General features: G+C 38.5%; 1 protein-coding gene across 1 annotated transcript; it reads left to right on the forward strand.

The window, feature by feature from the left end:
- Positions 1-9345: 9345 nt before the first annotated feature.
- Positions 9346-25884, forward strand: LOC141799045 (caM kinase-like vesicle-associated protein). Its single transcript, XM_074681096.1, has 11 exons — positions 9346-9622; positions 20470-20610; positions 20706-20837; positions 22493-22567; positions 22723-22861; positions 22958-23078; positions 23170-23245; positions 23346-23482; positions 23830-23908; positions 24004-24091; positions 24569-25884. Exons 2-11 carry the CDS (start codon positions 20516-20518, stop codon positions 24881-24883), a joined length of 1257 nt encoding a protein of 418 aa, XP_074537197.1. The 5' UTR covers positions 9346-9622; positions 20470-20515; the 3' UTR covers positions 24884-25884.
- The last annotated feature ends 495 nt before the right edge of the window (positions 25885-26379 follow it).

The raw sequence follows: 26379 nt of genomic DNA on the forward strand, positions 1-26379 counted from the left end.
GTGTTTTAGAGAGAGTGATCTAAAATAACTGTGGCTATTCCTGAGTGTATGAGTGTAATAGTTATGTATCAGCAGCAGTAGCCTGCATGCAGCAATTAGAGCAAAGAATCCCACTGTTTATAAAAGTGGTTAAGTGCTACTGCAGACCCAAAGGCAACCCTCATAAACTCTGAATTAGCTGCAGCGAACTCCAGGATAAATTGCCTTCCTGCACGAGCAGAGAAAGAGCACAGTAATTACAAGGGTATGAAACCTTTAAAGGATGTTCATTTATTTATTGTTGTTGCTTTGTCCCAAGAGCATGAACCTAAACAAACAAATCTGGTTTGTTACTATCATGGCTCTCTGTTTCTCTGACTTTGAATTAAAAGTTGGGTAATATGAACCACTTCACAACTTTGCTCATTTTTTTGTATTAGTGTTTGTATGAGCTAGGTTGTTTCTTAGGACATCTTTTGCTTTGACACAGAAAATGTGGATTCACTTGAAGTTACAAGTTGATCAGTGTTATGGACATCCGGTCCTGCTGTGATGCGGTAACTATGGTAACCTCAAAGAGCACCAAATGTTCCACTTGAAGTGTGAGGGTATCATCTGTGACACTGTGCCTGAGCAAAAAAAAAAAACAGTCTCAATCCAAATGACTTCTCCAGCTGTCGTTGATTTTTGCTTGAACAGTCAATCCAATGAAGACACCTCATCCTTCCCCAGAAAGGAGGAAAAACTGTCAAAAATGTCCCCAGCCTAAACAAAATTTCCTTATTCAGTTCACATTTAGCTTATTTCTGCCATGGCTCAAAATACAAAAGATCAAGTTTTTTATGCACACTTGTGTAGCCTGGCTATCAACTGACCCACAAAATGTCCTTTGTTTTTTCACCTATTTATGCAAACATAACGTCTGATGGTCCCATTCAGAATTTCCTCTCCTCTCCTCTCCTCTCCTCTCCTCTCCTCTCCTCTCCTCTCCTCTCCTCTCCTCTCCTCTCCTCTCCTCTCCTCTCCTCTCCTCTCCTCTCCTCTCCTCATGACATCACAGCCACACCTTCCAAGACAAACCTCCAGAGCTAAACTTTCAGGAAGGCCGCTATGATTTTCCTCACAGCAGGCATGCCCACTGAAAAAATGTTTTTGATAAGCATGATGATTAAAAGAAAGCAGGAGGAAATTTCATCAAAGAAACTTCTTGCAAATGTAAAGAACTAAATCAGCAAAAAGATACCAAGTGCAGTTTTGACCACAGGGAATGCCAAGACTGATACTAACATTAAGTTCCTTACAGGTGCTTTAAAACGTTTAATCAAACATCAACAAGGATTTGTTGTATTGGTGTACAAAAAAAATTACACTTGAGTTTTTTTAGGGGATTTTTATTTTGCTTCAATTGTTTTAGTGATTTAAGCAGCAAAAGGAAAAGCAGAAACTCAAGTGTAATGATGTAAAACTAAAACCAAAGCTATCTGCAACACTGTTTTATTAATCTTGCATGTAAGCCCCTTTAAGTTCAATAATTGGTCAACAGTTAGTTAGCAAAAACTAGTTATTTAATGATCATTGCAAAATGTCTCAAGCAAAGACAGAGTTAGCTGAAACACAAAATATGGCACTCACAAAGCATTAAAGTGAATTTCTTGATGGGTGTCACAAGTTAAAGAAGAGCTAAAAAAAATATGTCTAACAATATCCGTTCAGTATGTTAATTTGGAGGTCTATTTGCCATGAAATGGGTCATGTTAGCAAGCTCTGCCAGGCTGGGCTCAGAAAATCCTTTTGTCAGTCTGTCTGAAATCCTTTAGTTGCTGTCTCTTTAAGTCTCTTTGCTACCCCCTTTCCTCTGATTGGGGTAGAGCTAAGTACAGACCTTGGTGTTTGAGGCCCACCTTCCTCAGCACATATGTATGTTCTGTTTTCTCACCAAAACCTCACCCTTCATCATCTAAATATCCAATGTTTTAACCATGCTAAAATCTCTATGTTGAAAACTTTGAAAAGAATGTCTTTGCAGAGTTTTGTGAGTGGCATTATTCAGCAGCCACAACAAAAGTAACATCTAATCAATAGAAATAATCTGTCTTCTCTCTGATGGTCTGATATTTTGTGGAGGGATTTACATAGCATTAGTATTATTTTCATCTGTTTCATAACAGGATAAAACCTCCTCATGTGGGCTTTAGGTATTCTTTCTCTTTGGGAACTTGTTAATGTGACATTATTTAATTAGAACTTATTTCTTAGGAGACTTTTTCATGCCTTCAAAAGCTGCAGCCATCATTAAAAGCATATCCTTCAAGGTCTTTGCTGATACCTGTGAGATTCATACCTCCAGCCTTACAATGGTTTCCATCTCAGACCCCATGACTATTGGTTTTGGTTTCTATGACAACTAAGTTGAACTATAAGTTGACTCATCTTTTATAAGCTCGAGTGCAGAATTGTAGAGAAAAAAATATTGTGGAGAGGGAATGATTTCTGAGCAGAAGGCTGCAGTGCGAGAAAGAGGGAGAAAGTAAGTACTGTTTACCTCAAACAATGACATTTTGCAGCCTCGCTTTTTGCTCACCCAGAAACAGTTACCCATTCTTTGAAGGAAAACAATTTCAAGTGCTCCAGGATTAGTTTATTTAAGGTCTGACTTCACCACAAAGTTAGTTAAGAAGGATGTTTTTGCAGTGTGTTCTGACACACAGTCCCAGTTCTGCTGAGCTATTCATCCTTCATTGCCAAAGTTTAACTTTGTTTCTGAGTAGTCTATTCACACATTTACATTGTATACTATGTAATAACCACCTGTTATGGAACATGGGGGTATAACTCTCATATAGAGCTGTCAAGGTGAGACATGAACTAGCTAATTAGTACTCCTCCATGACCACACTTGGATGGTCTGTGGCCCCACACTAGAAGACATGTTCAAACAGTGAAGTCACTGGAATCCATTCATAGACTTACAAATGCTGGATTAAGCAGATGCAGCCATGGTAACATGAGGCTGGGCAGAGCATTGAACACTTTCAGAGAAGCACAGTGAGGTTCTGCCTGCGAGCTCTGTGACGCAGATTCTACTTTTACGTATGCCTCTAGTGTATGACTGACAATAAAAGCCTTACTGTGGGTAATTACAACTGATATACATCACGTTAGCTGAATATAGCGCACGGGTGTCAGAGGCATTGTTTGTTTTGAGGAACTGAGAGAGGGTCTTTGTTTTGTAAGATTTTTTAACCTGCAGTGATATACAAAAGGCAAAAAATAACTCATCTAATAAAAGGATGCTGCATAGTCCATTACCTAAAAAGATCCAGAGTAGGCTGTAACCAATTTCTAATACATCAGACTGGTACAATGACTGCTGAAGGACAAATTAAACATGAAAGTAATGGACTTTTCAATGAGTGCCAGTGCATGCAAATATGAGGATTTAAGCAGGGAACAATACAAGGCTTTTTATATGAGGATACATAGATAAGATGAATTATAGTTGTACCTAATTAGTAGCATCAGAGGAGCTGGAAGGTAGTCTACTTTGTTACTTCAAGTTCAGGAAGTTGGTTTAGAAGACTAAGACAGAAAACTTTCATTTTTTCAAAAGTGACAATGTATTTACAGTGTTTTGAATCACATGTGCATCTTTTATGCCAGGCTGATTGGCTATCACCATCATGTCAGTCTTGATCTGATAGATAGATAGATAGATAGATAGATAGATAGATAGATAGATAGATAGACAGATAGACAGATAGATAGATAGATAGATAGATAGATAGATAGATAGATAGATAGATAGATAGATAGATAGATAGATAGATAGATAACTTAAAATTGTGCTTCCCTGACTGTGGGAACAAACTACAGGATTTATAGGCTGTTCAATTAGCACACTCAGAAGAGTAGAGCAAAATGTTACCCAAGATTAATGTTGCACAGGAAAAGAGGTGGAGCTAAGGAGCCTCCTAAGAAACAGTTACAAAGTGCCTACTTGTTATTCAGCTGAGTCCTGCCCCTTATTATGATAATGAATGCACGTCTTCCAGTCTTAACACAAATACAGATAGGCTTTCAAAAAACTTGCTGTATTGTTTTAAAACTGCAAAGTAATATCAATTGAGTGCAAAAGGGAACAAAGAAACAAACAGCTCTGTCCTGTGTCTTCTAATGGCATTTTAATTGCGCTGGCAGGGCCTCAACCTTCATGTCATTGTGTTTTATAACAGCGCCTACTTTTGCCAGGTTTGAAAAGTTGCCCTACAGCAATTCTTCTTTCCCTGGCAGTGTTTGTGAAGTTTTTGCTTAAATCCTTCAAATTTCCTTTAATTCCACAAAATTTTACAAAGAAAATGTCAAACAGTTGATGGGAACCAAGGATGGTACAGTTCTCTAATCCACAGTTTGGATCTTATCACGGTTTTGTGGTCACAGTCTTTGTTTCAGTTCAGTGTGCATTGTTGTTTTTAACACCCCAGAATACCATATATCCCAATAATCCACTGTTAACAGTTTTTGAATTAATTATGTCATGTATAGTCAGGTAAAACCCTAAATAATGAGGAAGTTTGCCATTTGACACATCATTGAAGCTTGGTGAGACATTGCTTATTTTAACATGCCAACTCCTCAGTAAGATAAGTTGCTATTGGCTGTCCCAGAAATCACTAAAAGTAGCTAAATTCCTCCATTGCCTAACATGCATAAGCTAGGGTGACCAAGCGTCCTCTTTTGCCCGGACATGTCCACTTTTTACGTCCTGTCCGGGGTGTCCGGGCGGGTTTAATAAATTCACGAAAATGTCCGGTGTTCACTGATTTTCATAGGACCATTACGTGCGTCAGTAAATTGACCGGCGCTTGCAAACAATACTATGATGCGCGTCACTTACCGAGAGGCTGCCTTGTGGGCAGGTCTGCTCTGCGCGTGCACACACACGCATAGAGAGTGAGAGGATCAGAGAGTAGGCGAGAGAGAGAGAGAGAGAGAGAGAGAGAGAGACATAGACGGAGAGCGGAGAAGACAGGGATGTTTAGACAGCGGAGCTGTATTGCACGGAAGATGCCTAAGTGTAAGTGCAGCTTCACAGATGAACTGCAAAAAAAAAAATTCCGACATACCGTCCCGATCGGGACAAGTGGGAGGCGGAGTGAACCGTGTGCAAAGCTGGCACATATGTCTCAGTGTCCAATAAAGGTGCTGGAGATCTCAAAACTCACATGGACACTGAAAAACATTAAAAAGCTGTGCGAGGTGAGAGTTCTTCTGCAAAGTTGACTGAGTTCTTTGTTAGACCTGGGCAAACAGAGGTTGCTGTAAATGCAGCGGAGGGTGCAATGGCATTTCATTCTGTAAAACACCACAGCAGCTACAGGTCCATGGATTGCACCAGTGCCTTGCTAAAAAAAGACATTTCCTGACTCTGACATTGCTAAAAAGTTTAGTAGTGTTCGCACCAAGACTGAAGCCATTGTCAATGGTGTTATTAGGGATGGGTACCTTTCACATTTGAAACGATATGGTACCAATGCCTGGTACCTGGCAATCAGTACCGGTACTCAACGGTACAAATTTTCGGTACTTTTTTGTAGTTATGTGGTAAAAAATATCAATTTCTTTAACAATATTATATATATATATATATATATATATATATATATATATATATATATATATATATATATATATATATATATATATATATATATTTTTTTTTTCAATTTAACATATATATCCTTCAGTATTTACCCTTGCAATGCTGTGTTCATGTCCATCATGGAAAATCGACTATTCTTTCACTTCCTCACAGTCACAAGGATGTGTTCAGGTACCTAAACGTGGTACCTTTTGATTTTACATGAATCGGTACTCAGTACTTTTGACAGAATTTGGCCAGTACCTTTTGAAGTACCTGATTCGGTACCCATCTCTAGGTGTTATAGCCCCCCATTCTGTTGAAGTCACTCATGAAACACTCAAAAAAATCCAGTACTGTGGTGTTTCCACAGACGGGAGTAACCACGGGGCAGTGAAAATATTAAGAATATAAGAAGCTTGTCTGAATTTGTGCCTCGAGGCCAGTGCCGTTGTCCTCTTTTTTGGAAATCAAAATATGGTCACCCTAGCATAAGCAGCAATTTGCATGTAATTGTCATGGACACTTGTAGGAGAGGAATAACATTCAGGGAGAGACACGAAGTCACTAAATCTCGCAAAAAAGTCACTAAATACTGTGCAGTTTTATTCATCACTTACTTACCGCCGTCATCATAGCTCACACTAAACCCAAAGGGCTGCCATAAAGCAGAGCAGTACAGTGCAACAGAGTCTGTTTGTCTTCTCTGCTCAGTGTACACAACACATACACACCTCCCTCCACAACTGTCCTGCTGTGCTCCTTAGCACATACCTATGATCAGAACTACATACATGTTCCAAACTGAGAAGTAAAACAAAGAAAAAAAAAACATGATCCAAACGACACGCAATCTGAACAAAGTCAGGTTAACTGAATGATTCCAATTTTTTCATAATCTGTTCTCTATTTGGAACTGGGTTTTTACATCGGAAGTTAGCTTCACTTTGGCGAATCACAGGGAAGGGGGTTTGTGAAGCAGGGAGCCTGAAAGAGATAGCTTCTAAAATGAAGTCTTTCAGACAGAGACTGAAAAAAAGAGTTTTTAAACTACTGCAGCATGTGCTCAATGTGAACAAGATGAGTGTCATTAAAAAGAATCTGTGTGCACCTCTCCTATCATGTTCATGACTTTCAGGTGTAAAAGATACTTTTCTAGGAGCCTGAAGCTAATGTTAGCTCTGTTCTGATGGTAACAAATGGGTTATCATATACGTTCTATATTTTCAAATGTGGTCTGATGTCTGTAGATGTGTTTGGGTCAATGTATTTATGTCATATTGGAACAACATGACAGTAACATTTAAGACTTCCCACCCTGAGTGTGTGAAGAGAATCATGGCCACTGTGGGATTATGGTCTGTCAGTCCAGGTCACTGAGAAGGCCGTAACGGTGAATTTAAGCATCTGTTTAGATCTAGGGCAAACAAGTATTATGACATGAAAAAAACAAGTATGGCTTTAAGTCATGTTTGCAGGATGATGAGGTAAGCTGCTGTTCCCAAACTGCTTAACTGTCACATTGAGAAGTGAAAAAGTTCTGACACTGACACGCTAAATCAATCATTAAGGCCTTGATCCAGACATATATGAGTTGCAGGCACTCAGCTGTCTCCTGAAAATAAAGTTATCTCTCCTTTTATCTGAAAAATACCCAAATAGGTTGTACCTGTGCTCTATTTCTGACTCCCTGCCTCCTACCTGCTGCTGATGAATAAATGCTTTTGTTCAACTTTTGCTTTCGTGTCACTGGGGTTATATTTTTGTTTCAAAGTGTTTTACCTTTGAAGAATTTCAAATTGTCTCCCCCTATTAAAATTCCAGGTTCGTCTCTAAGGCTGACATCTCAAAGACATTTTTAGACTCAGATTCAGACAGCTGACAGAGTGATTGAGCCCCTCCTGCTGTGGAGGATTGGGGGAGGATTATGAACCTCCTGCAGTAAAATAGTGACAGTGATATGAGGGATTCCAGGACTCAGATTTGTGATACAGAACAACTTGTACTCCTCAGAAAACCGGAGTTGTGGAGCGAAGTACCATTCCAGGAGCCAGAGAGGAGTGAGTAGGTGGTTTTGTGGGTAGGTGGGGAGCAGGTTAAAGATGCACTCTTCCTGTTATCCCAATGGCCTTTTAGCGGCATTACTCATTTTGGGAAAGAGACACTCCAGTTACATAAGCCAATGCTACAGTCTGCCTACCAGCTGAGATCACCTCACATCATCTGTATGTTCTTGCACATAATTGCTCTGTGCTCTTAAATGCCAGATCAGTTTTCTACTGCACACAGAGGTCTCTGTTACGATGCAACTTGTCCACCGTGGCCAAATAAAACAAATATGAACATCATAAAATTAATGTTCCCACTTCTGGCTGCCAGAAATGTAAAGTTCCACACTAAGATTAGCCACAACAAAGGTTTGACGGACAAACACATGACAGTTAAGTCTTTTTCAATAATTTCTGGTCTCAGTATTAAAGTCTGAACACACATATCAAAATGTTTGTCAGAAACCTGCTGTCAAGAGCACACTTCTGTTGTTGGCACTGACCCAGTGAAATCTCCTGGTTCTTCTTCTGAGCTTTGTCTCAGTCATACCCTCTGGGATTTGTATCTCTTTTTGGGTTGGTGTAACTCTGAGAAGTCTTGTATAGAAGAGCGGGATCTTCAAAGCTGTGTAGAGCAGACTGCTGTCCACCATCAGCTGCTTATGACAGCTTTTGAGTATCATATGGCTGTTATTTTTCAATTTGTCTGTTCCTCCTACATGCAGCATTTGTTCAGGAACTTGCAGGTGTAGAATTATTGCTTTTTATTATCTTCAACATCAAGATGTTGGCATGGTTCATTTTCTTCCTTGTTATCAAAATGTTATGTATGGTCCGTTTGCTATTGTCTTTTAACTTCTTGGCTCTTTTGGATCATGTGACAAGCCACCATTGTAAGATATTTGTTCAACTTAAGAGACCTTGTGATAAAATGAGCAATTATTTGATATCCGAAATTCTGAAGTGTATAAGCTTTCCAAGGGGCGGATAAGTGATGGCTTTGGCTTCCCTTAAAATGTGATAGGCTGTATGCCCTGTCAGAGGCCACCAAAATCAACTATTTGGACTGTGTTGTAAAAGGCTGCAAAGGACTGTTTCCTTTGCATTTTAACATAGTGTATGCCCAGTTATAGGTCACAACACACCATCAAACTTAAGCTATACTCAATTTTGTAATCAGAGAAGTTCTAAGAAGTGGAGATGTCAAGCGTTATGCTATTAATTTCAATGTGTGCAGACCATTAAATTAATAAGTTAAGATGACCTGATTTATTTAATCTTGCTTTTCTGTTATTTTTTTTTTTTTAATATTTGTTTCACGTTAAAAAAAAAAGAAAAATCTATGAAAACCTCGGATGTTAAAGCAGTAAGGAGACAAACCAAAGCATATAATGCTTCTCTAGGAGGAGATCAGATTGACGTGAAGCTAATCAGCTGTAAGGAATTACTTTTTTAGGAGTGACAGGAAAATCTGCTCTTGTTTGGTGAATTGCCTCATTGAAACACTGACATCAACTTCCGGAGAGAGAAAAATGTTTTGACCCAGCTTGTTTCAACAGAGTGCCTGAAAACTGACGTGCAGCCTTCATCGTCACTCACTTCATTCACTGTTCAAACTCGTTAAAACGATGATTCTGTCATAAGAGCGTTTGCTGCACTGCTGCGCGCGCACACAAAACCTCACTGTTGGACACAGTAGCGTATCTCACACGCGCGCGCACACGCGCACACACACACCTCCCCTCCTTCTGCATCATAGCCCGCTGTTACCATCACACGTTCACGTAATACTCCGTGAACACGCTGACTTGTTGGAAATGCTCGACTATCTGAGATCTGTCTGATAGCGCACACAGGCTGCACAATCAGCGGAGGGAAAAGTGAAGCCAAGCCAAGAAAAATAGTCCATTATTAGACGGACTGGATTATTGATTGACATCAGTTGACTTCACTGAAGGTAAGTGAGCACAGTTTGCGTAATCTTGGCTAACCATTTTAAGATTTTAAAGATCTGCTGCCAAACCGTGAGAAGTGTTGAGGATTGTTCTATAGGGTTTAAATCTGTCGTTTTCGGCTCCTCTTAGTCCATTACTGAGGACACATGCTTGATTTCAAAAAAGTTTGGCGGCAGTCAGACATTTAAGCTGAAATATGGCACGTGCTCACGTGATATGATAAAAACCTGCAGATAGTTTTCATGCGATCTGTACACCTGCAACATGTAAGGGCTACCTGTCTGATGCAGTCATTTAAAATGTGTAGCTGCCAGAGAAAAGGGTTTGTATGAGAAGCCTGTTATTTCAGCAGAGAGACCTGTTCTGATGTGAATGATTTGCACATTTCTGATAATTATGATGCGCTCAACAAGTCAGTTTGCAACATGAGCTGAACCTGTGCCTCAATCCGAAACAAGGCGTGCTCTTTCAGGATGCACTCAGACTGTAGCACCCCTGACTTCACATGTTCACAGCCTCATGGTGTCCCTGCCATTACCTGCCATCATTTTGCAACCGAAGAGTTTGTGATTGCAGTTGCTTTGTCAGTGCTAAAAGCCACCACTTCATGCACTCCAGAAGGGAACAAGTGCACCTACATGTCAGATCACCGGAGGGGCCTGTCTTCAGCTCAGTAACACCATACAGAGAGAGCCACACAGGTGTGTTTGTGTGTGTACATGCTCAGGCCTCTGCAAAGTTTTCACTTTCACCATGGCTCATTTTAACATTTTTAAAACTAACTTTCAAGACTTCCAGGAAATCAATGGCACATTTAAAATTTGCAAAATAAAAACCTTTGGAAGCTGTGTTGCACAGCCGGTTGATGCTGGAACGGTAGACTTGTATGGTGGTGCCATGAGGAGGGCCCATCTGCTGGAGCATGTTAAAAGCAGAGCACTCAATAAGTAGTTTTATGGTGATGAAATATTACACTTGGGTATCTTCATAAATGTTCAAAGATAAAAAAGTAATAGATTTATTAAGAAAGCTCATTAAAAACCCACTGAAACATCGCGCCTGATGCTGCAGTGCTTTCAGGCATGTAGCCTCACACCATCCTTTTTCTTTTTCTCTTTTTTTTGCAGGTGTATAGTTTTCTCCTCCCTTTAGCCTTGACAGCTTTTGATGAGCAGCTAGAGACTCATCAGTGAATAGACTGTTCAAAAGGGCCTTTTTTTCAATAGAGCTGCGGCCCTTTGTTTATGTAACAGGCTTCACATTGAATTGAATGTGTTACCTGGATTGTAGTGCGCATCATTCATTACTCTGCTTTTTGTCATGAGTTTCTCTAAAGATTTTTTTCGGTCGGCAGTGTTTAAATTCAAACCAATTAACAAGGTTTCAGTCGCATGAAGTGGCAGCGGTGTTGGGTAGTTTTGATGTTGAAGAGTACGCAGAGAGCTGTTCCGCACAGTCAGTACCATGGTGCATACTGTAGCACTTGGTGACCATAGCAACAAAACAACATCAGAAGAGTCAGATAAGCCAGTGATGCCAGAAGACGAGATGAATGGTTGACTCGGAGCATTGCAGAGCTCAGCACAAAGGCGTACTGATTCATGCACATGAACATTTTCCTCCTCTCCACAGACTCTAAACAAACACATCCCTCCCTCCTGTGTTCATGTGTGATGTAATGTCCTTGAAAATTAACAGTGTAACTGTGTTCTCTGCGTTCACAGCTTAGCAAGAACAACATTTAGCTCATAAATGAGGCATTACAGACTTTAACATTTGGCTCGAACCTCATCAGCACCATCTGCCCTCGTCACCCAGCCATTCTGTTTGAAGAGCCTTGGCTGGGGCCGGATCCACGGCTCCCCACGGCCTGCTCCTACAGTCTGACATGCCTTTGACAAAATGATAACTTAATAATAATACATGTGTCAAAATGAAACCACTGGTACGTAGTTCAGTTTGTATAATGGAGCGACTAAAAGAATTGCACATTTCTACTCTCCAGATTGCATCCTAATGTAATCGTGTTATTTTTCCCAGTGCCCCCAAACTGCATTCAGAAGGTGCTTGAGAATTCTCTGTTTTTATTTCATAAATATCCTCCCACACACAAGTAAACACACACACACACACACAGAAGGCACTCTTACACTCTTATCCTTGGACACAGACTAAGTGTGCCAGTAGAACCAACAGCAAACTGTAACAAAGCAACAGCAAACAATATCCATAAAAATAAGCTGCCACTTCTGGGAAATCTGTGCGCACTTTGCAGTTTTTCCTCACGGTCAGTCAGCACGACTCAGCTCACGCCTCAGATAGACCTTTTCAGAAGGTGAAAAGGATTATGTCAAGAAGCTTTATGGACTGTAAAACTCTTTCACACACATTTATGGCAACCTTAGATTTCATGTTGAACTACAAATCCATTTTCTTACACATTTTTTAAACAATGGCCATAGACCCATTTTCTCTAACCTAAATCAAAACCCTTCAGTTGTGAAATCAACCGTCCAGATATTTTAGAGGGAAGGGGCTGGTCTAAGAGTGTGCCCATGACCCCCCTTTGAAATGTGAATGGCCACTGCAGCTGCCAGTCATTGGCCCACAGGTCTTACCTTGATACTTTAACTGTGCAATGAACTTAGACTTACTTTTTCATTCTTTTGAATACCTGATTTATTAATGTCAGTACTCAATGATCTGAATAACAGAGGTAGAAATAGTTGATGTTTTTTTCACTTGCAGAAGTCCCAGTCAAAAATGTCTCAACATAATCAATCAGTGACACATAGTAAAAAGATTATTTACCTCCAAAAATGTAGTCTCACTTTAAGTCCCTCTTTGGGTTGTTTTGTATTAATTCAAAAGCTTATTTAGCTCATTTCAGTTGAGGTCTTGAAACATATTAGTCCAATGACTGTCAGTTGTAACAAATGAATCATTAACTCAAAAGTTCATTGTTTTTTTTATACATTTTCTCAAAAATGAGGCCAACATGTGTCGAACACATTTTCTCCAATTAGTGCAAAAGCTTTTAAACTATGTATTTCGGTTTAGTCACTGCTGCTTTAACATTGGCTCAAAATGCCATCCTTATTACATTTTTGCTCTTCAAAATTAGACGTTTAGAATGTAGGATCACATTTGTATATAACTGCAATATATACTGAGTGAAGTAGAGTTTATAGCTTTATTTGTGGTTAACCAAACCTCAAATATGCATGCAGTAGTGCCGGAACAATATGATATTCTTGCGATTAGATTCTTTTACGAATTTTGGGGTGCAAATTTGAATTAAATTGTGATTCTTCAATATTTATGATTTTTGCCATTTTTAGTTTGGTTTTTTAATATCAGACCATGTAAAAGAGTTAAATGATAAAGTCTGCAGACTATACCAGGAGCCAAATTTTGCCATAAAATGCACATCACGTGAGCCCGAGAGAAGCACTTCATCCTCTGCTGGAGAAAAGTGGTAACTTTTTTCCAATCCAGTTTATAAACAAAGACTGAAATGAAGAATTTGAATTTGAAAAAACAAAACAAAAAAACCCCCGGTCTTTTGACAAAAATCCTGATTTTGATATTGTCAATCAAAAAAAACCTGATATACCCATTTTTGATTTTTTTTCTCCCACCCCTAGCATGCAGTGCAGGTGTTTGCGTGTGTAAATCAAATGATTCACCCAATATAGTCCCACATGCTCCTCCTCTTTCACTTAATCTGTGAAAACAATTTTCATCAAATATTTTTCACTGGCTTCAACCAAACTTTGACAGCAACAATATATACCAAATAAAAAGATCAAGAGTTTCACCCTGATAAGTTTCCAATCACATAGTATGTGAGAATCCCTAATAATTTTACATCATTGCACATGTGATGTTTTTGTAACTGAAAATCAAAAAAATCTGGTTGTATCAGGTTATAGCTTGCAGATTATAGCCAGTAATACTTGTAAAAAACTTAATTCTAAGCTTTATTTTCACAAAGTTAATGCTACTGTAAAATAATGTCTGCATAGAATATCATCTTTTTTTGTCATGTACAGAAACTCTGCTTTTGTCATGGTCTTATAAGTTAAACAGACAAAAACTGACACAGCATTTAATTCCCATTAATGAAGCACTCTTCATTCAAATCTTTCAAAAGACAAAGATAAAAGAGTCCTGATTCAGCAAGTCAAGTGCCTTCTCCTTTCTTCTTCTGGTGAAGGAGAACAGCTTATTATCTTACTTTGAAAAAGGGGGAAAAACATGCGCTCACAAAATTCACTCTGACATATCAAACTAGCGTTTAGTATTTGGTGCACTGTGTACTATGAGTCATTTTTGGGGGACAGTTGTAGGGATTGCTGGTTTATTTTGCAGTATAAAGATTACTTCAAGCAGTGTCACCTTAGCCTTGCCCCTTACTCTGCTCTGTATCATGACAATGATTGTGTTGCTTGTCTTTGTGAGGCACCAGAGGCCTCCAAAGTGTGCCAACGAGGGCCATTCAAGATGTTTAGCAGCTAAATGTTAATACCATCATCAAATTTGAACACAATTCTGATTATGTAACAAAATATAAAATGTTGTGAAAGGTATTAAACATTAAAAAGAGGATGCAAAGAGCAGCATATAATCTGTGTGCTTCTTTGTGTATGAACAGGCATCGTTGCACCGAATTGAGGCATGCATTGTGTGATCATTCTTCCACCCTGGCAGCACAGTTGTGTGAATCAGTGTGAGAGCCAGAAAACAGTAATGTGCAGTCTGGGTATTGTAATTGCAGGATTCATGCAGAGGATATGATTTAGCTCATAATCATCCAGCAAATAGTCATCATACTGCAGACTAATGGTTTACTGACAGCCCTCCTCTTTTGCACAGAGGAGAGTGCTATTGTGTGCTGCATGATGCTCAGATAAGCATTGTACTGAAACATGTCAGTGTTTGGACTGTAGTGCTGTTGTGCTCTACTAAGAGATGTGCTCTGTTTGAGTAGTTTTCAACACCAACCCCTTTTGTTCACCCGTGGGTGAAATATTCTTTGGCTCCTGCACTTCCTGGAGACACCACAGTTCAAAATAAAAGTCATTGTTTGATATAAAGGTGGACAACCAAAAGCTCAATAAGCCAAAATGAACGGTGTCAATTCAAAGCTGGTTAGCAAACACACTCTGGGCAATATTATGTTTTAAGTGCCAAGATCCCATTGTCTTTAAAAACCTAGAAGATATGTTTCACACATTTAATAATACATTCCTGACTTTTTGTTGATTACTTTTGTGAATCCTTGAGTGTAAAAGTATAGCTATTCATAGGCTTTATAAATGCAAATGAAAAGTGTCCTCTGGGATGGCTTTTTGAAAATGTGAAGTTATTTGTTGGTTACTCATTACTACAGGTCATATACAAGCATACAAAATGTGTAACATGCTGAATATCAACATGTGGAGACTCATATGGAAATAATGCAGACATTAGGTCTTGTAAATAAAGTGGCTAAAACTACTAAATGTGGATTTGCTGTAACAAGAGAACTTATCTTTGTATCTTAAAGTTCTTAAAGTTCATGTCTGTGCAATTATGTACCCCCCCCCAAAAAAAATAAAATAAATAAATAAATAAATAAATAAATAAATAAATAAATAAATAAATAAATAAATAAATAAAAATAATAATAAAAATAATAATACAAATAAATTAAAAAAATAAATTAAAATAATAAATAAATAAATAAATGGCTTAAAAAATGTGAACTATACCTGATAGCTGAATGTAGATGTCTTTACTTTATTCCTTTTTGTATATGATTTGTTGCTCAAACCTGCCTTAGCTCCATCTCTTTGCCTGTTACAGGTTGATCAAAAGTAGGATGAGTCAGCATTTCCATCATGGTAAATGTCATCATTGAGCTTCAAAATGTTAAAACCAACAGGTGACACTACTACAACTTTGACTGTGGTTTACACTGTCTATCAGTGATTATCCCATTGTTTTGGTTTGATTCCAAAATACTAATGTGGTCATACTTATACTGTAGCCTTGTGTAAAAAAAACAAAAACAAAAACAAAAACAAAAACAAAAAACAAATGGTGAGTTCAAAGAAACAGCATTTTACACCACTTCTTGTTTTGACAGAGCACTCTTAAAATCACAAAAGAGTACTACTGTACGCAGCAAGAGACCTCAAAAAAACAGTTAAAAAGACTTTGGGTGCCAACTTTTTCTTGCAATAACAAAAAATAGTATAGTAGCAGCGCAGGCCGGGCTGAGTAGTTTAGATAACATCAGAGGCTCGATAAGAGATCTTATTTTAACTGGGACGAGCACCACTTACAGAGATAAGTATTACTGTTTATGTACCTCAGTGAAGAGGTGGATAGAGTTGTACTAAATTTATTTCCAGCAGTATTTTATTTTGGGTTTACATCTTGTTGGGCTTATGTAGGGGATTATTTAACAGTACTTTAGTGTGACATACCCATACTCCACAATCAAGCTCCAGTTACACAGAAAGTGTAAAGATACCATTTTTTGCGTTTATTCAGTCTAAAACCTTTGAAAATAATAGTAATAATAAAAACGGAAAAGATCAATCTGACTTATGCTGAGCAGCAGTTGCTGAGCATGTTTGGTTTTTCAGTGATGTGTTGACTTTTTCAACAAAATGTCACGTAATCTATGTATGTAAGGGTGTAAGGGTGTAAAATAAAGAAATAAACCTACAGCACTGTATCCCTTCTTTTAGTCAGAGTAGGATTGCATCCAAGGGAATCAAAAATTTCATGAATATTTTTCTCCCTGCTGTGCTCAGATCAAAGACAGAAAAGCTCCATTTAATCAGTTTCAATAAAGAGGCTTAAACGAAGAACATCAGTGGAAACTGAATCTTTTTAGTTATTATAAACAAGCAATTTACATAAGGTCACACTTAATATTTCAGCTCTACAGCTGAGCCCAGATCCTAGAGTAATGAGTCCCTGTGTGGACTCTTCTGTGCTGTGTATAAAGCCTGCTGTCTAATACTGAAAGTCTTTGTTTTTAGTCATGATATTACACAATAATGAGCTCTTCAGCAGGAGATGTTCTGCTTTGTTGCATTACAGTAATGAGCCATAAAAAAATGCTTTTAATTGATCATTCTTCTTACATGTGCATCCCATTCTAACATTTGAACGTCTGCTCTTTGTTGTACTGTAACAGATATGACTGGAAGCTAAAGCAGGCAGAATTTGTGCCTCTGATAGGGTCTTGACTGAGGCTCCAGACAGCACCTCAGTCAGATATCTCTACTCCCACTCTCCTGTGCTGGCTGCCTTTTCAACTCGAAGGCCTGCCAACAAACTGGCTCTGTTTTCCATACTAGAACTCAATTCACCAGCTGCTAGTAGTGAACATGTATAGTATTCTGCTATGAGGCTGCCATGATTCAGATCACTTCTAGTTATATGTTCGCGATTCCACTGCAGAGGGTTTGTACACAAAGGTCTGTTACTTACTTTTAGAAGTGAATTTGAAAAACAAATGTCAGACAGTTGCCTCCTAAAAGACTGTTGTTGCTCAGTCTATTAAAAATAAATAGTCCAAGGTTATTGAGATCAGCCTATATCTATGATAGCTCTCCAGTTTTTCAGTTGTTCTATTTATTCAGTAAGACTGTAAAATTGGCATTGAAAAATGTTCAATTACTTTATGTGAGTAAACTTCTGTTATTGGTCTGTTTGCAGTTAAAAATGTTTAAGACAGTGGTTTATCCTGCAGATAAGTGTGGTGTTACCAGATGTAAAGCAACTGTGTTAATAAGAGTGAACACTGGGTTTGATGACCAGTGTGCTCATATATACTGTTAGAAAGAGGAACAACAAGACAATACATTTTATATACCATAAACACTATGTAAATTGTTGCATTACATTCTGGCTGACAAGTATCTAAGGGAGCAGATCTGGCTCTGTTGGATTTTAATGAAGCCTAATGTTTGTGTGTTAAGGGGTATCCAACACAGACTCCAAACGTTAGATCAGTTCAGTGACAAAAGGCTAATCTATATATGACAGACCTATACAACTCATTTCTTTTCTCCTCTGTGTTTTCTGTGTGTGTGTGTGTGTGTGTGTGCATGAAATTATCAACACAAGTGGGCTTTGCATTTTTGCTGGACACAGTTAAATTTCACACTTTCAACTCTGACAGTGGCACATAACATGAAAGTTTAATTCTTCAGTTATCCAAAGCTGGGATTTACAGTTCAATTGTAATTTCTGTCAATATTGGAGATTAATTTATCACAAATTTACACACTTATAACAGTGATACGGTCAGTTTGAAGGGAGTGTGGGTAGTTTGACAGTGATCTTGAAAAAGTCTCTCTTCTAGAAATATGCCTGATTGTAATCCACACTTAAAATGAGATTATCAGCGCCAATATTGCTGGTTACAGTTTATTTTTGATCGCTACTTCGTAGCTCCCAGGTCGGGTTGAGCCGGACTGGATTTATGGCACGTCTAAGTCTAGGCTAGCTGACAAAGTAGTAGTAGTAGTAGTAAGAAGAGATAAAACACAGATATCGGTGGTTTTCTCCGCTAAAAACAATTTCTGTGACTAATTTTGTAGTGATGGTGTACAAAGGAGTCTAATTGTCGGACAGAAAAAGGACAGAATAGCAGAAGAAAGCTAAACAGGAGATTGATACAGCCCCAACTAAAAGCTAACACAGCGGCTAAGCTGTTAGTGATAATGTTCATTCCAACCCACATGCGGCAGTTATTCTGCAGTGGTCTGTTCAAACTTGAGAGTCAATCAATGAAATGAAGAGTGAGGTTACGTTAGCTCTGCTTGGTAGATAACTAGCAGGACATAGCTAACCAGGATTTACTAACATTACACATTAGAGACATGTCTTAGAGCATAGGACTGCCAGCTGCTCCACATATTGACTACACACAAACTGACAGTGTTTCCTTGTTGTGGAGTTAGCCTACAGATATGTTGGAGCACCGGGCTACTAATGTTGCCATAGCCGGCTACTACAACGGTTGCTTGATGTCATGCTTCAAACCGTAGCGCTAAATAACTGTACTAAAGTATAACTTACTTCAGCGCATTGTATCCCGTAAAAAGTTGTCTTGAACAAAGGAAATCAAACCAAACACACGCCTCGCTCAAAGTAATTTACAACTGTGTGCGTGTGACTCCACGCCAGAAGGTGGCGAGGGAGTGCAATCAGAACAGTTCCTCATCATATTTTTCTTTATCATTTTGGGAACAAGTTAAAGAAGCTTGAGGTTGCCAAACTTAACTCTCAGACTCATTTACCTATTAGGTCATAGAGATTGCTTGCCTATTTGCCTTGTTGGAGACTTAACATTAAATTTGCTCTTTGAGCTGTGCTGTACAAAGCTGCTAAAAGCTTTCTTTGCATTTCAGTGAAGCTCTTTTTTGAGATCATAAAGAATCAAGCTAAGAAGCTGTATATACGCCACTCTGCTGAGTCTTACAGTTAAAAAATCAAAGTGATGGAAAACAATCTGTTTATAATTCTGAGAGCTCTCAAATGTTAGCCACATTTAGGGATGGGTATCTTTCACACCTGAAACGATACGGTACCAAAGCCCGGTACCTGGCAATTGGTACCGGTACTCCAAGGTACCAATTTTCGGTACTTTCTTGTGTTTATGTGGTAGAGACTATCAATTTGTTTACTAATGAAAATTTTCAATTTAACATATTTGTTCTTCCATATATAACCTTGCAATGCTGTGTTCATGCCCAGCGTGGAAAATTGCCTACTCCTCTATTCCCTCACAGTCACAAGGATGTGTTTAGGTACCTAAACATGGTACCTTTTGGTTTTACCTGAGTCGATACTCAGTACTTTTGACAGAATTCGGTCGGTACCTATAAAAGTACCTAATTCGGTACCCATCCCTAGCCACATTGACACCACATTTATACGCTGATGGCAGAGGCTGCTTTATCAATACCCATCAACGACTGATTAATTCAGTGTCAGTGCCCTAATCCAGCCACACCAGTCAAAATGTTGGGACACGCTCCTATCCACCTGATAAAGTCAGCTTAGCAAAAGTTCACTTTGCAGACTTGAATTTGTGAAACTTTTTGTTTATTTTCATCCCATATTGACTTCATTATAGAAAGGTTCTCATCTGTGTTTGGAGGTACAGGAAGTGTTTATAACTTCCCTTTTCACTGGCTTTAAAAAACAAAACTCTTCTACATTTTACCATTTGGACGTAATGGCTTCCTCAAAGTGTTTTTTGAAATGTTTGAATGTTTTCTTTTTAAGAAGGGAGCCAACAGTTGCAGCTCAAGCACAGGGTCATGATAATCTGAATATTTTTTTATTCTGTAAAGCAGACAGATGAATAATTAGACATCCTCTGCTGCTGCAGCACAGACCTGACTCACTGCAGAGTGTTAGAACCAAACCTGGCAGTCTGACAGAGTTCACTGAAGAGACTGTGTTATTGGAAAATCAAATTTGGTGTTGTTTTGCCCATGGGATAATGTGAAATAATTGGTCTCCACAAGCTCAGCAACACAAAGCTATTCTGTGATTGAAAAGGTTTCAGAGGGATGAAACACATCCATCCAAACCTCTTACTGTTTTGTTAACTCGTACACTGATTTAATGCATACATTGTGTTTAAAGAGCCATCACTGAGCAGTTGTTTCCTCCATTATCATTATTGCCAATAATAAACCATTTATCACCACATTAAACTCAAGGAAGCCATGAACATACAACTCTGTTTTCCAGCTCCACATACTCTGTTGAAATGATGCTGTCCTACAGTGTCAGTTAAATCTAACATGTTTTGTGTTGTTGGCAGGTTGTGTTGTGGCAGGACTTTCCCTGGTTAAAGGGCACAAGCTGCCATGCCATTTGGCTGTCTGACACTCGGAGAAAAGAAGGATTACAACAATCCATCAGAGGTCACTGACAAATATGACCTTGGACAGATCGTTAAATCGTAAGTTCACCTGTATTGTAACTCAATGTGAAGAATCCCACAAAGTGCTGTTATAAATGTGATTTTTTTGTTTCTTCCCACTGTCTTTTTAACAGAGAGGAGTTTTGTGAGATATTCCGGGCAAAGGATAGGAACACCTTGAAAATGTACACCTGTAAAAAGTTCCACAAAAAGGACGGGAGGAAAGTGAGGAAAGCTGCCAAGAATGAGATAATGATCCTAAAGATGTAAGTGCAAGTTATAGAGAGTACGTGTTTGAGGAACTGTCCTGGCTATGAGACAAAGCTGCATCACAAACGAGCAGCACATTTATCCATCTAGGTTTAACTAAAGGCGAAAAAAAAGTTTCTTGCAAAAGACCTGCAGACTGACATCATGAAGTCTGGACTTCTTGTGTTTAAAGTTTAATACTCAAAGCAGTTGCATGCTCATGTCTGTAAAGCTGAAACATAATTTAGTGGTTTCAAGGAGAACTGGGTATCCATAACCAGTTTCTGTGAGGAATTGATCAGGAATTGTTTGATCCATCATCATCACTAGCCTTTATGCTTAACGATACCCCTGTCAGTTCTTTATATTATGCCTGAGTGGCCAGACCTAATGTCAACGTCACGTGAAGTGCCACATGCCACATGTTCATCATTTGGTAGCAGAATTTCCAAGATAATGACAGAAAGATCAAAGTGATCATCATAAACTTGGCTTAACTTGACCAAAAAAAGAAGGCTACCAATGCAAAGTGCGATTTGTGCAACATGTTAAAACATTTGTGGATACACGGCGTTAAACACCAAGAGCGTCATGTCATTTTTACTTATAAACTCAATAAAATGTTATTGAAACAGAAAACCTGTAAAGCCTACTTTATTTACACATTAAATTCACAGGAGGAATTAATGAGGAAATCAATAAAGACTCAGATCAATATGCAGAATCAATAATTGCATTGGTATCAGTAAAATCTTATCAATACCCATCCCTGGGTTTCAGTTTCCTTTTTTTCCCTTCTTTTAAAGTTGAAATAAAAATGACCATGTTTCTAATTCACATGAAAAGAACTAAATCACAGATGATATGCTCATTCAAAACAATGACAGTGGTGCCCACCCTGATATCTGTGCCATCTCTCACTGAAACTAAAAAGATGTCTGTGGTTTCAGTCATTTGATAGCACATATATTAGACTATCCTGCTGTCATACTCATATCGTAACAATAATGCTCCAGAAAATAGTCTTTCAGGACTGATCCTTCCATCAGGTTTCATCCAGCCTTATCTTTTCAAAACTTTTTAAAATAATGTGTGGTAGAGAGTTGAAATTCTTGAAAGGTATTATTGTTAGTTGAGTCCCAGTTTCACCAAGAACAACACCAACAGATTTAAGAACAGTTTCTATCCCAGTGCCATACGGGAGCTGAACATTGCAAGACACCCACCTAGTATTGTAAAATAAAACTCAGTAAATGTTTATACTTGTTTTGTTTATACTACCCATGCTTATACCCACTCCCACACATGTTTACTTCCCTCCATAATCTACCTTCATAAAGGAATCTGAATCTGGTAACAGCAAATAAAAGAACATTATGTAATAAATCAGCAAGGAAAATTAATTGTCATTTATAGGAGTGATCATTATTCATCAAAATTAAAATTAATCACTACTCAAATACATCACATTTTCAACTTGCATGGGTCAGTCGTGATGTTATGATACCAGCTCTTGTTACATTTTGGATAAAGATATCAAATTCACATAAAACCTCTGGCGTGTTGCTGTGTTGCTTCTTCTACTCACCGACTATTTGTTGCTTATTTTAACCCCACTTACATCCCACCATCTTCTCCCCCCTCCTCTTCAACCTTTTCCTGCTTCTCAAAGGCTGAAACATCACAACATCCTCCAGCTGGTTGACGCTTTTGAAACCAAGAAGGAGTACTTCCTCTTTCTGGAGCTGTGAGTATTATGAGCTGCTCTTGAGGGAAATCTTTGTGCAGACTGGCGTGTGCAAAGCCTCCTCGATTAGTTAAAGACTGGTGTTTACTTCCTTTTTTTCCATCCCTGTCATCAACAAGTGACATGTATTTAATTTGGATCTTCCGTGTCTTTAGTGCTACAGGTAGAGAGGTGTTTGACTGGATCTTAGATCAAGGATATTACTCTGAAAGGGACACCAGCAATGTGATGAGGCAGGTGCTGGAGGCTGTAGCTTACCTGCACTCTCTGAAAATAGTCCACAGAAATCTTAAGGTGTGTACCTCTCCTGACTGCATTTTACCACAAGCCAGTTTTAATGATTTTCATGACTGCTTTCCAATTCAGACATCTCTTTGTTTACTCCCTCAGCTGGAGAACTTGGTCTACTTCAACCGTTTGAAGCACTCCAAAATTGTCATCAGTGACTTCCAGCTGGCTAAACTGGAGAATGGGCTCATTAAGGATCCATGTGGGACTCCAGAATACCTGGGTAAATAACAAAACCAAACTGCAAAATAAAAAAGAATGAACAGACTTACTAAAAAGGGTTTGTTGTCATAAATACTTGATTTCACAATCAGCTCCAGAGATGGTGGGAAGGCAGAGATACGGACGACCTGTGGACTGCTGGGCAATAGGTGTCATCATGTATATACTGTAAGTGCTTACAAATATTCTTAAGATGCTTCCTGATTAGCAGATGATTTGATTTTTTTGTGTGGTTTACCAAAAAGTTTTTATTCTGCCACCTCATTAGTCTGTCTGGAAATCCTCCTTTCTATGATGACTCTGATGAAGATGACCCTGACAACCGCGACAAGAACCTCTTCCTCAAGATTCTGTCTGGGGACTTTGAGTTTGATTCACCGTACTGGGATGACATTTCAGATTCTGGTAAGAGATTATCGTGTTCACATCAAATGTACGCGAGTTAAGTTATACCCTACATATGACATTAAGTTTAGAAAGCTGGAGTTTTCATGTCCTTCCCATGCATGCCTGGGTTCTCTTCAGGTACACTGGCTTCCTCCAACAGTTCATAAACACGATTGAGGGGTTGATTGGTGACTCTTATTATTCCTTTGATGTAGGTGTCAATGGTTGTTCTGTACTGGGGATTTGTCCAGAGCTTTCTTGCCCAATGACAGCTTGTAAAGGCTCCAGGCCCCCTGTGATCCTAAACAGAACAAAGATAAGAGTGGATGGAAGTTAACTTTTTTCATTACTTTTCTATTTTGAAGCCAAAAACTTGGTGGCATCTTTGATGGAAGTGGACCAGGACCAACGGCTGACTGCACAGGAAGCCATTGCTCATGAATGGTAAAAAAAAGAAAGAAAGGAAGAAAGTAGAGCTTACTAAATATGAAACATTGATATGAGAACAACACATAAACTTCATTTTCTTTTTCCTTTAGGATTTCTGGGAATGCTGCTTCAGACAAGAACATCAAGGATGGCGTTTGTGCACAAATAGAAAAGAACTTTGCCAAAGCAAAGTGGAAGGTAAAGCATATATCAAAACAGCAAAATCTTTTGTTTACTTCAGTCTTTTTTGTGGATCAAAATGGTTCCTATTGTCAAGATGGGGATCAAAACTTAAAAAAAAAAACATTTTTATTGAATTTCATGCTCTACATTTTAAAGTTTGTTTTCCTCACCATTGTTCAAAAAGTTTCAAAGTGTGTTCTCTGTTATTGACAACTCTGGAAAATCTATAATGGTGTGCTGCAGAAGTTGTGCGTTCATCCCTTTGTTCTCATGGCTAAAAAATCAAAAACATATTTAGGAATGAGAGGGTTTTAGCAGCTTGGGTTCAATCCTAAAGACTTGAAATATAGCTCACCACAGGAGTAGCCACTGTTCTTACAGCTTCATGTATTCACTTTCATGTGATCACTGGCATGTTTAAGTCACAGCTCCACTATAAAACATGCAGAATCAGTAAATAAATATTGACTCTTGTAATTCTATCACTCACAGAAAGCCGTGAGAGTGACCACCCTCATGAAGAGACTCCGGGCTTCTGAGCAGGGAGACTCTGCTGCTGCTGGTACCGCAGCTGACCCCAATACACCTGCTGGTGCTGCTGCTCCAACACCTGGTGGCAGTGGTAGCTTTGCTGCTGCCTTAAAGGCTGCCAGCTTAAAAGCTGCTCAGAGTGAAAAGGCTCCTGACACACAGACTGCAACAAACCCTGCACTTCCTCTGCCCGTCGCAGCCCGGCAGGAGGAGCAGCCACAGGCACGCTGCAATGGAGATGTTCCTCAAATGTTGCCACAAAGCCAGGGAGACTAGGGTGCACAAATACAAGGAGAGACCCTCGTCCCCCAACAAGCACATTTGCAGTAGGGCCAATACATTTGGCATGATAAAACCATGTCTATGCTGTTTAACTTCCCCCCAGTTTGCAGAGATTTCACAGCGTCATGCTTTTCATCATCTTCTTAGTCTTGATTAGTCTCTTGAATAGTGTTCTTCATCATCCCTTGTTATTTTGTGTACAAGTCCCTTTAAAGCTAGTTGCTAAGTAGCTCTTCTGTTGTATACTCTCCCTTAAAATCTGTAAAAAGTCATAGTGTAAATTAGTGAAATCAGCTCATCTGTACTCATCAGCTCTTTGTACATAGATGTAGTTGTCTATTGCAGCAAACTGCTATTTTTTAGCTTCAGAACTTACTACATTAAGTTCATGTCTTGTTACTTAAAATTATGAGTTGAAAGATTTGGTAAGCTGACCATTAAGGATATGTAAAATTTTTACATGACTTTTCAGAATGGATTCTAGTTCACATTTAGCAACCACACACTCTACCGATCAGAGCGCATTGCAAGTTAAGATTTGAAGAAGTTACAATAAATGACCTGATTACTTAAAAAAAGAGATTTTATTTATTGGTGAAAATCACACTAAAATCACCAATTGTGGATTTTATCCAGATTAGAAATGTGCTGTATGACCACAGTCAGCTTACAATTTTATAGCAGCAAGAAAGCATTGTTTTAAGTTCAAGTGCCTTAATATTTGTTGCAGTTACATACTAATATTTTTCAAAAGAAACAACTTGATTTTATCACTTTTGATTTCTTTGAAATCTTTTAGCTGTTTTTCATTTGCTCTTATGTTCAGTTAAATGCAGCCGTACTGATATTTGTGTTCTGTCCACTTTTTGAAATATGGAAACTAAATTTAGAACGTTGTATGTAGAGTGATGTTTTAGCTGTTGTGTTGTTACCTGTAATTAGTAAATTTCAGAGGTTATAGCCAATCCATAACATGTACCACAATGTATATTTGCATTGTATACACGTGTATTTTTTTATTTATTTGTGTATTCAGCAACATTTAGCTGAGCTAACAGGTTGCTACGCTTGTGAATGAATAAAATGAGCAATACTCCTATTGCTGAAACTTTTCTCTATTTCTCTCTTACTGACCGTATATATAAAAAGTCAAGCCACTCCACAAATCACCAGTCTCTTTTTTAACAAAAGTTCATACAAGCAGTATTTTTCATTGTAAAATTACTGAGCAGCTTAAGATTCATATTAGTGAATACAAATGGTACTTTTTGTCAAAATTTGAAGGGCAAAACTAATATTAAATATTGGTCACGGTAGCTGACTCAAGGCATTTTTTTTAAGAAAAAGTGCTCAATGTGGAACAAAATTGGCATTTGGTTTCGTTTCTAGTGTAGTTAAAATCAATAGCTACTATAAAGAAGAATCTGTGTTTCAAAAATTATAAAAGTGAGTGCGTGCAAATTTGTCATATTCACATAGGTTCCCCCAAT

This window comes from Halichoeres trimaculatus, unplaced genomic scaffold, assembly GCF_033239565.1.
Source record: "Halichoeres trimaculatus isolate MK-OKI-2021-1 unplaced genomic scaffold, fHalTri1.1 fHalTri1_scaffold_1, whole genome shotgun sequence".
Classification (NCBI taxonomy): domain Eukaryota; kingdom Metazoa; phylum Chordata; class Actinopteri; order Labriformes; family Labridae; genus Halichoeres; species Halichoeres trimaculatus.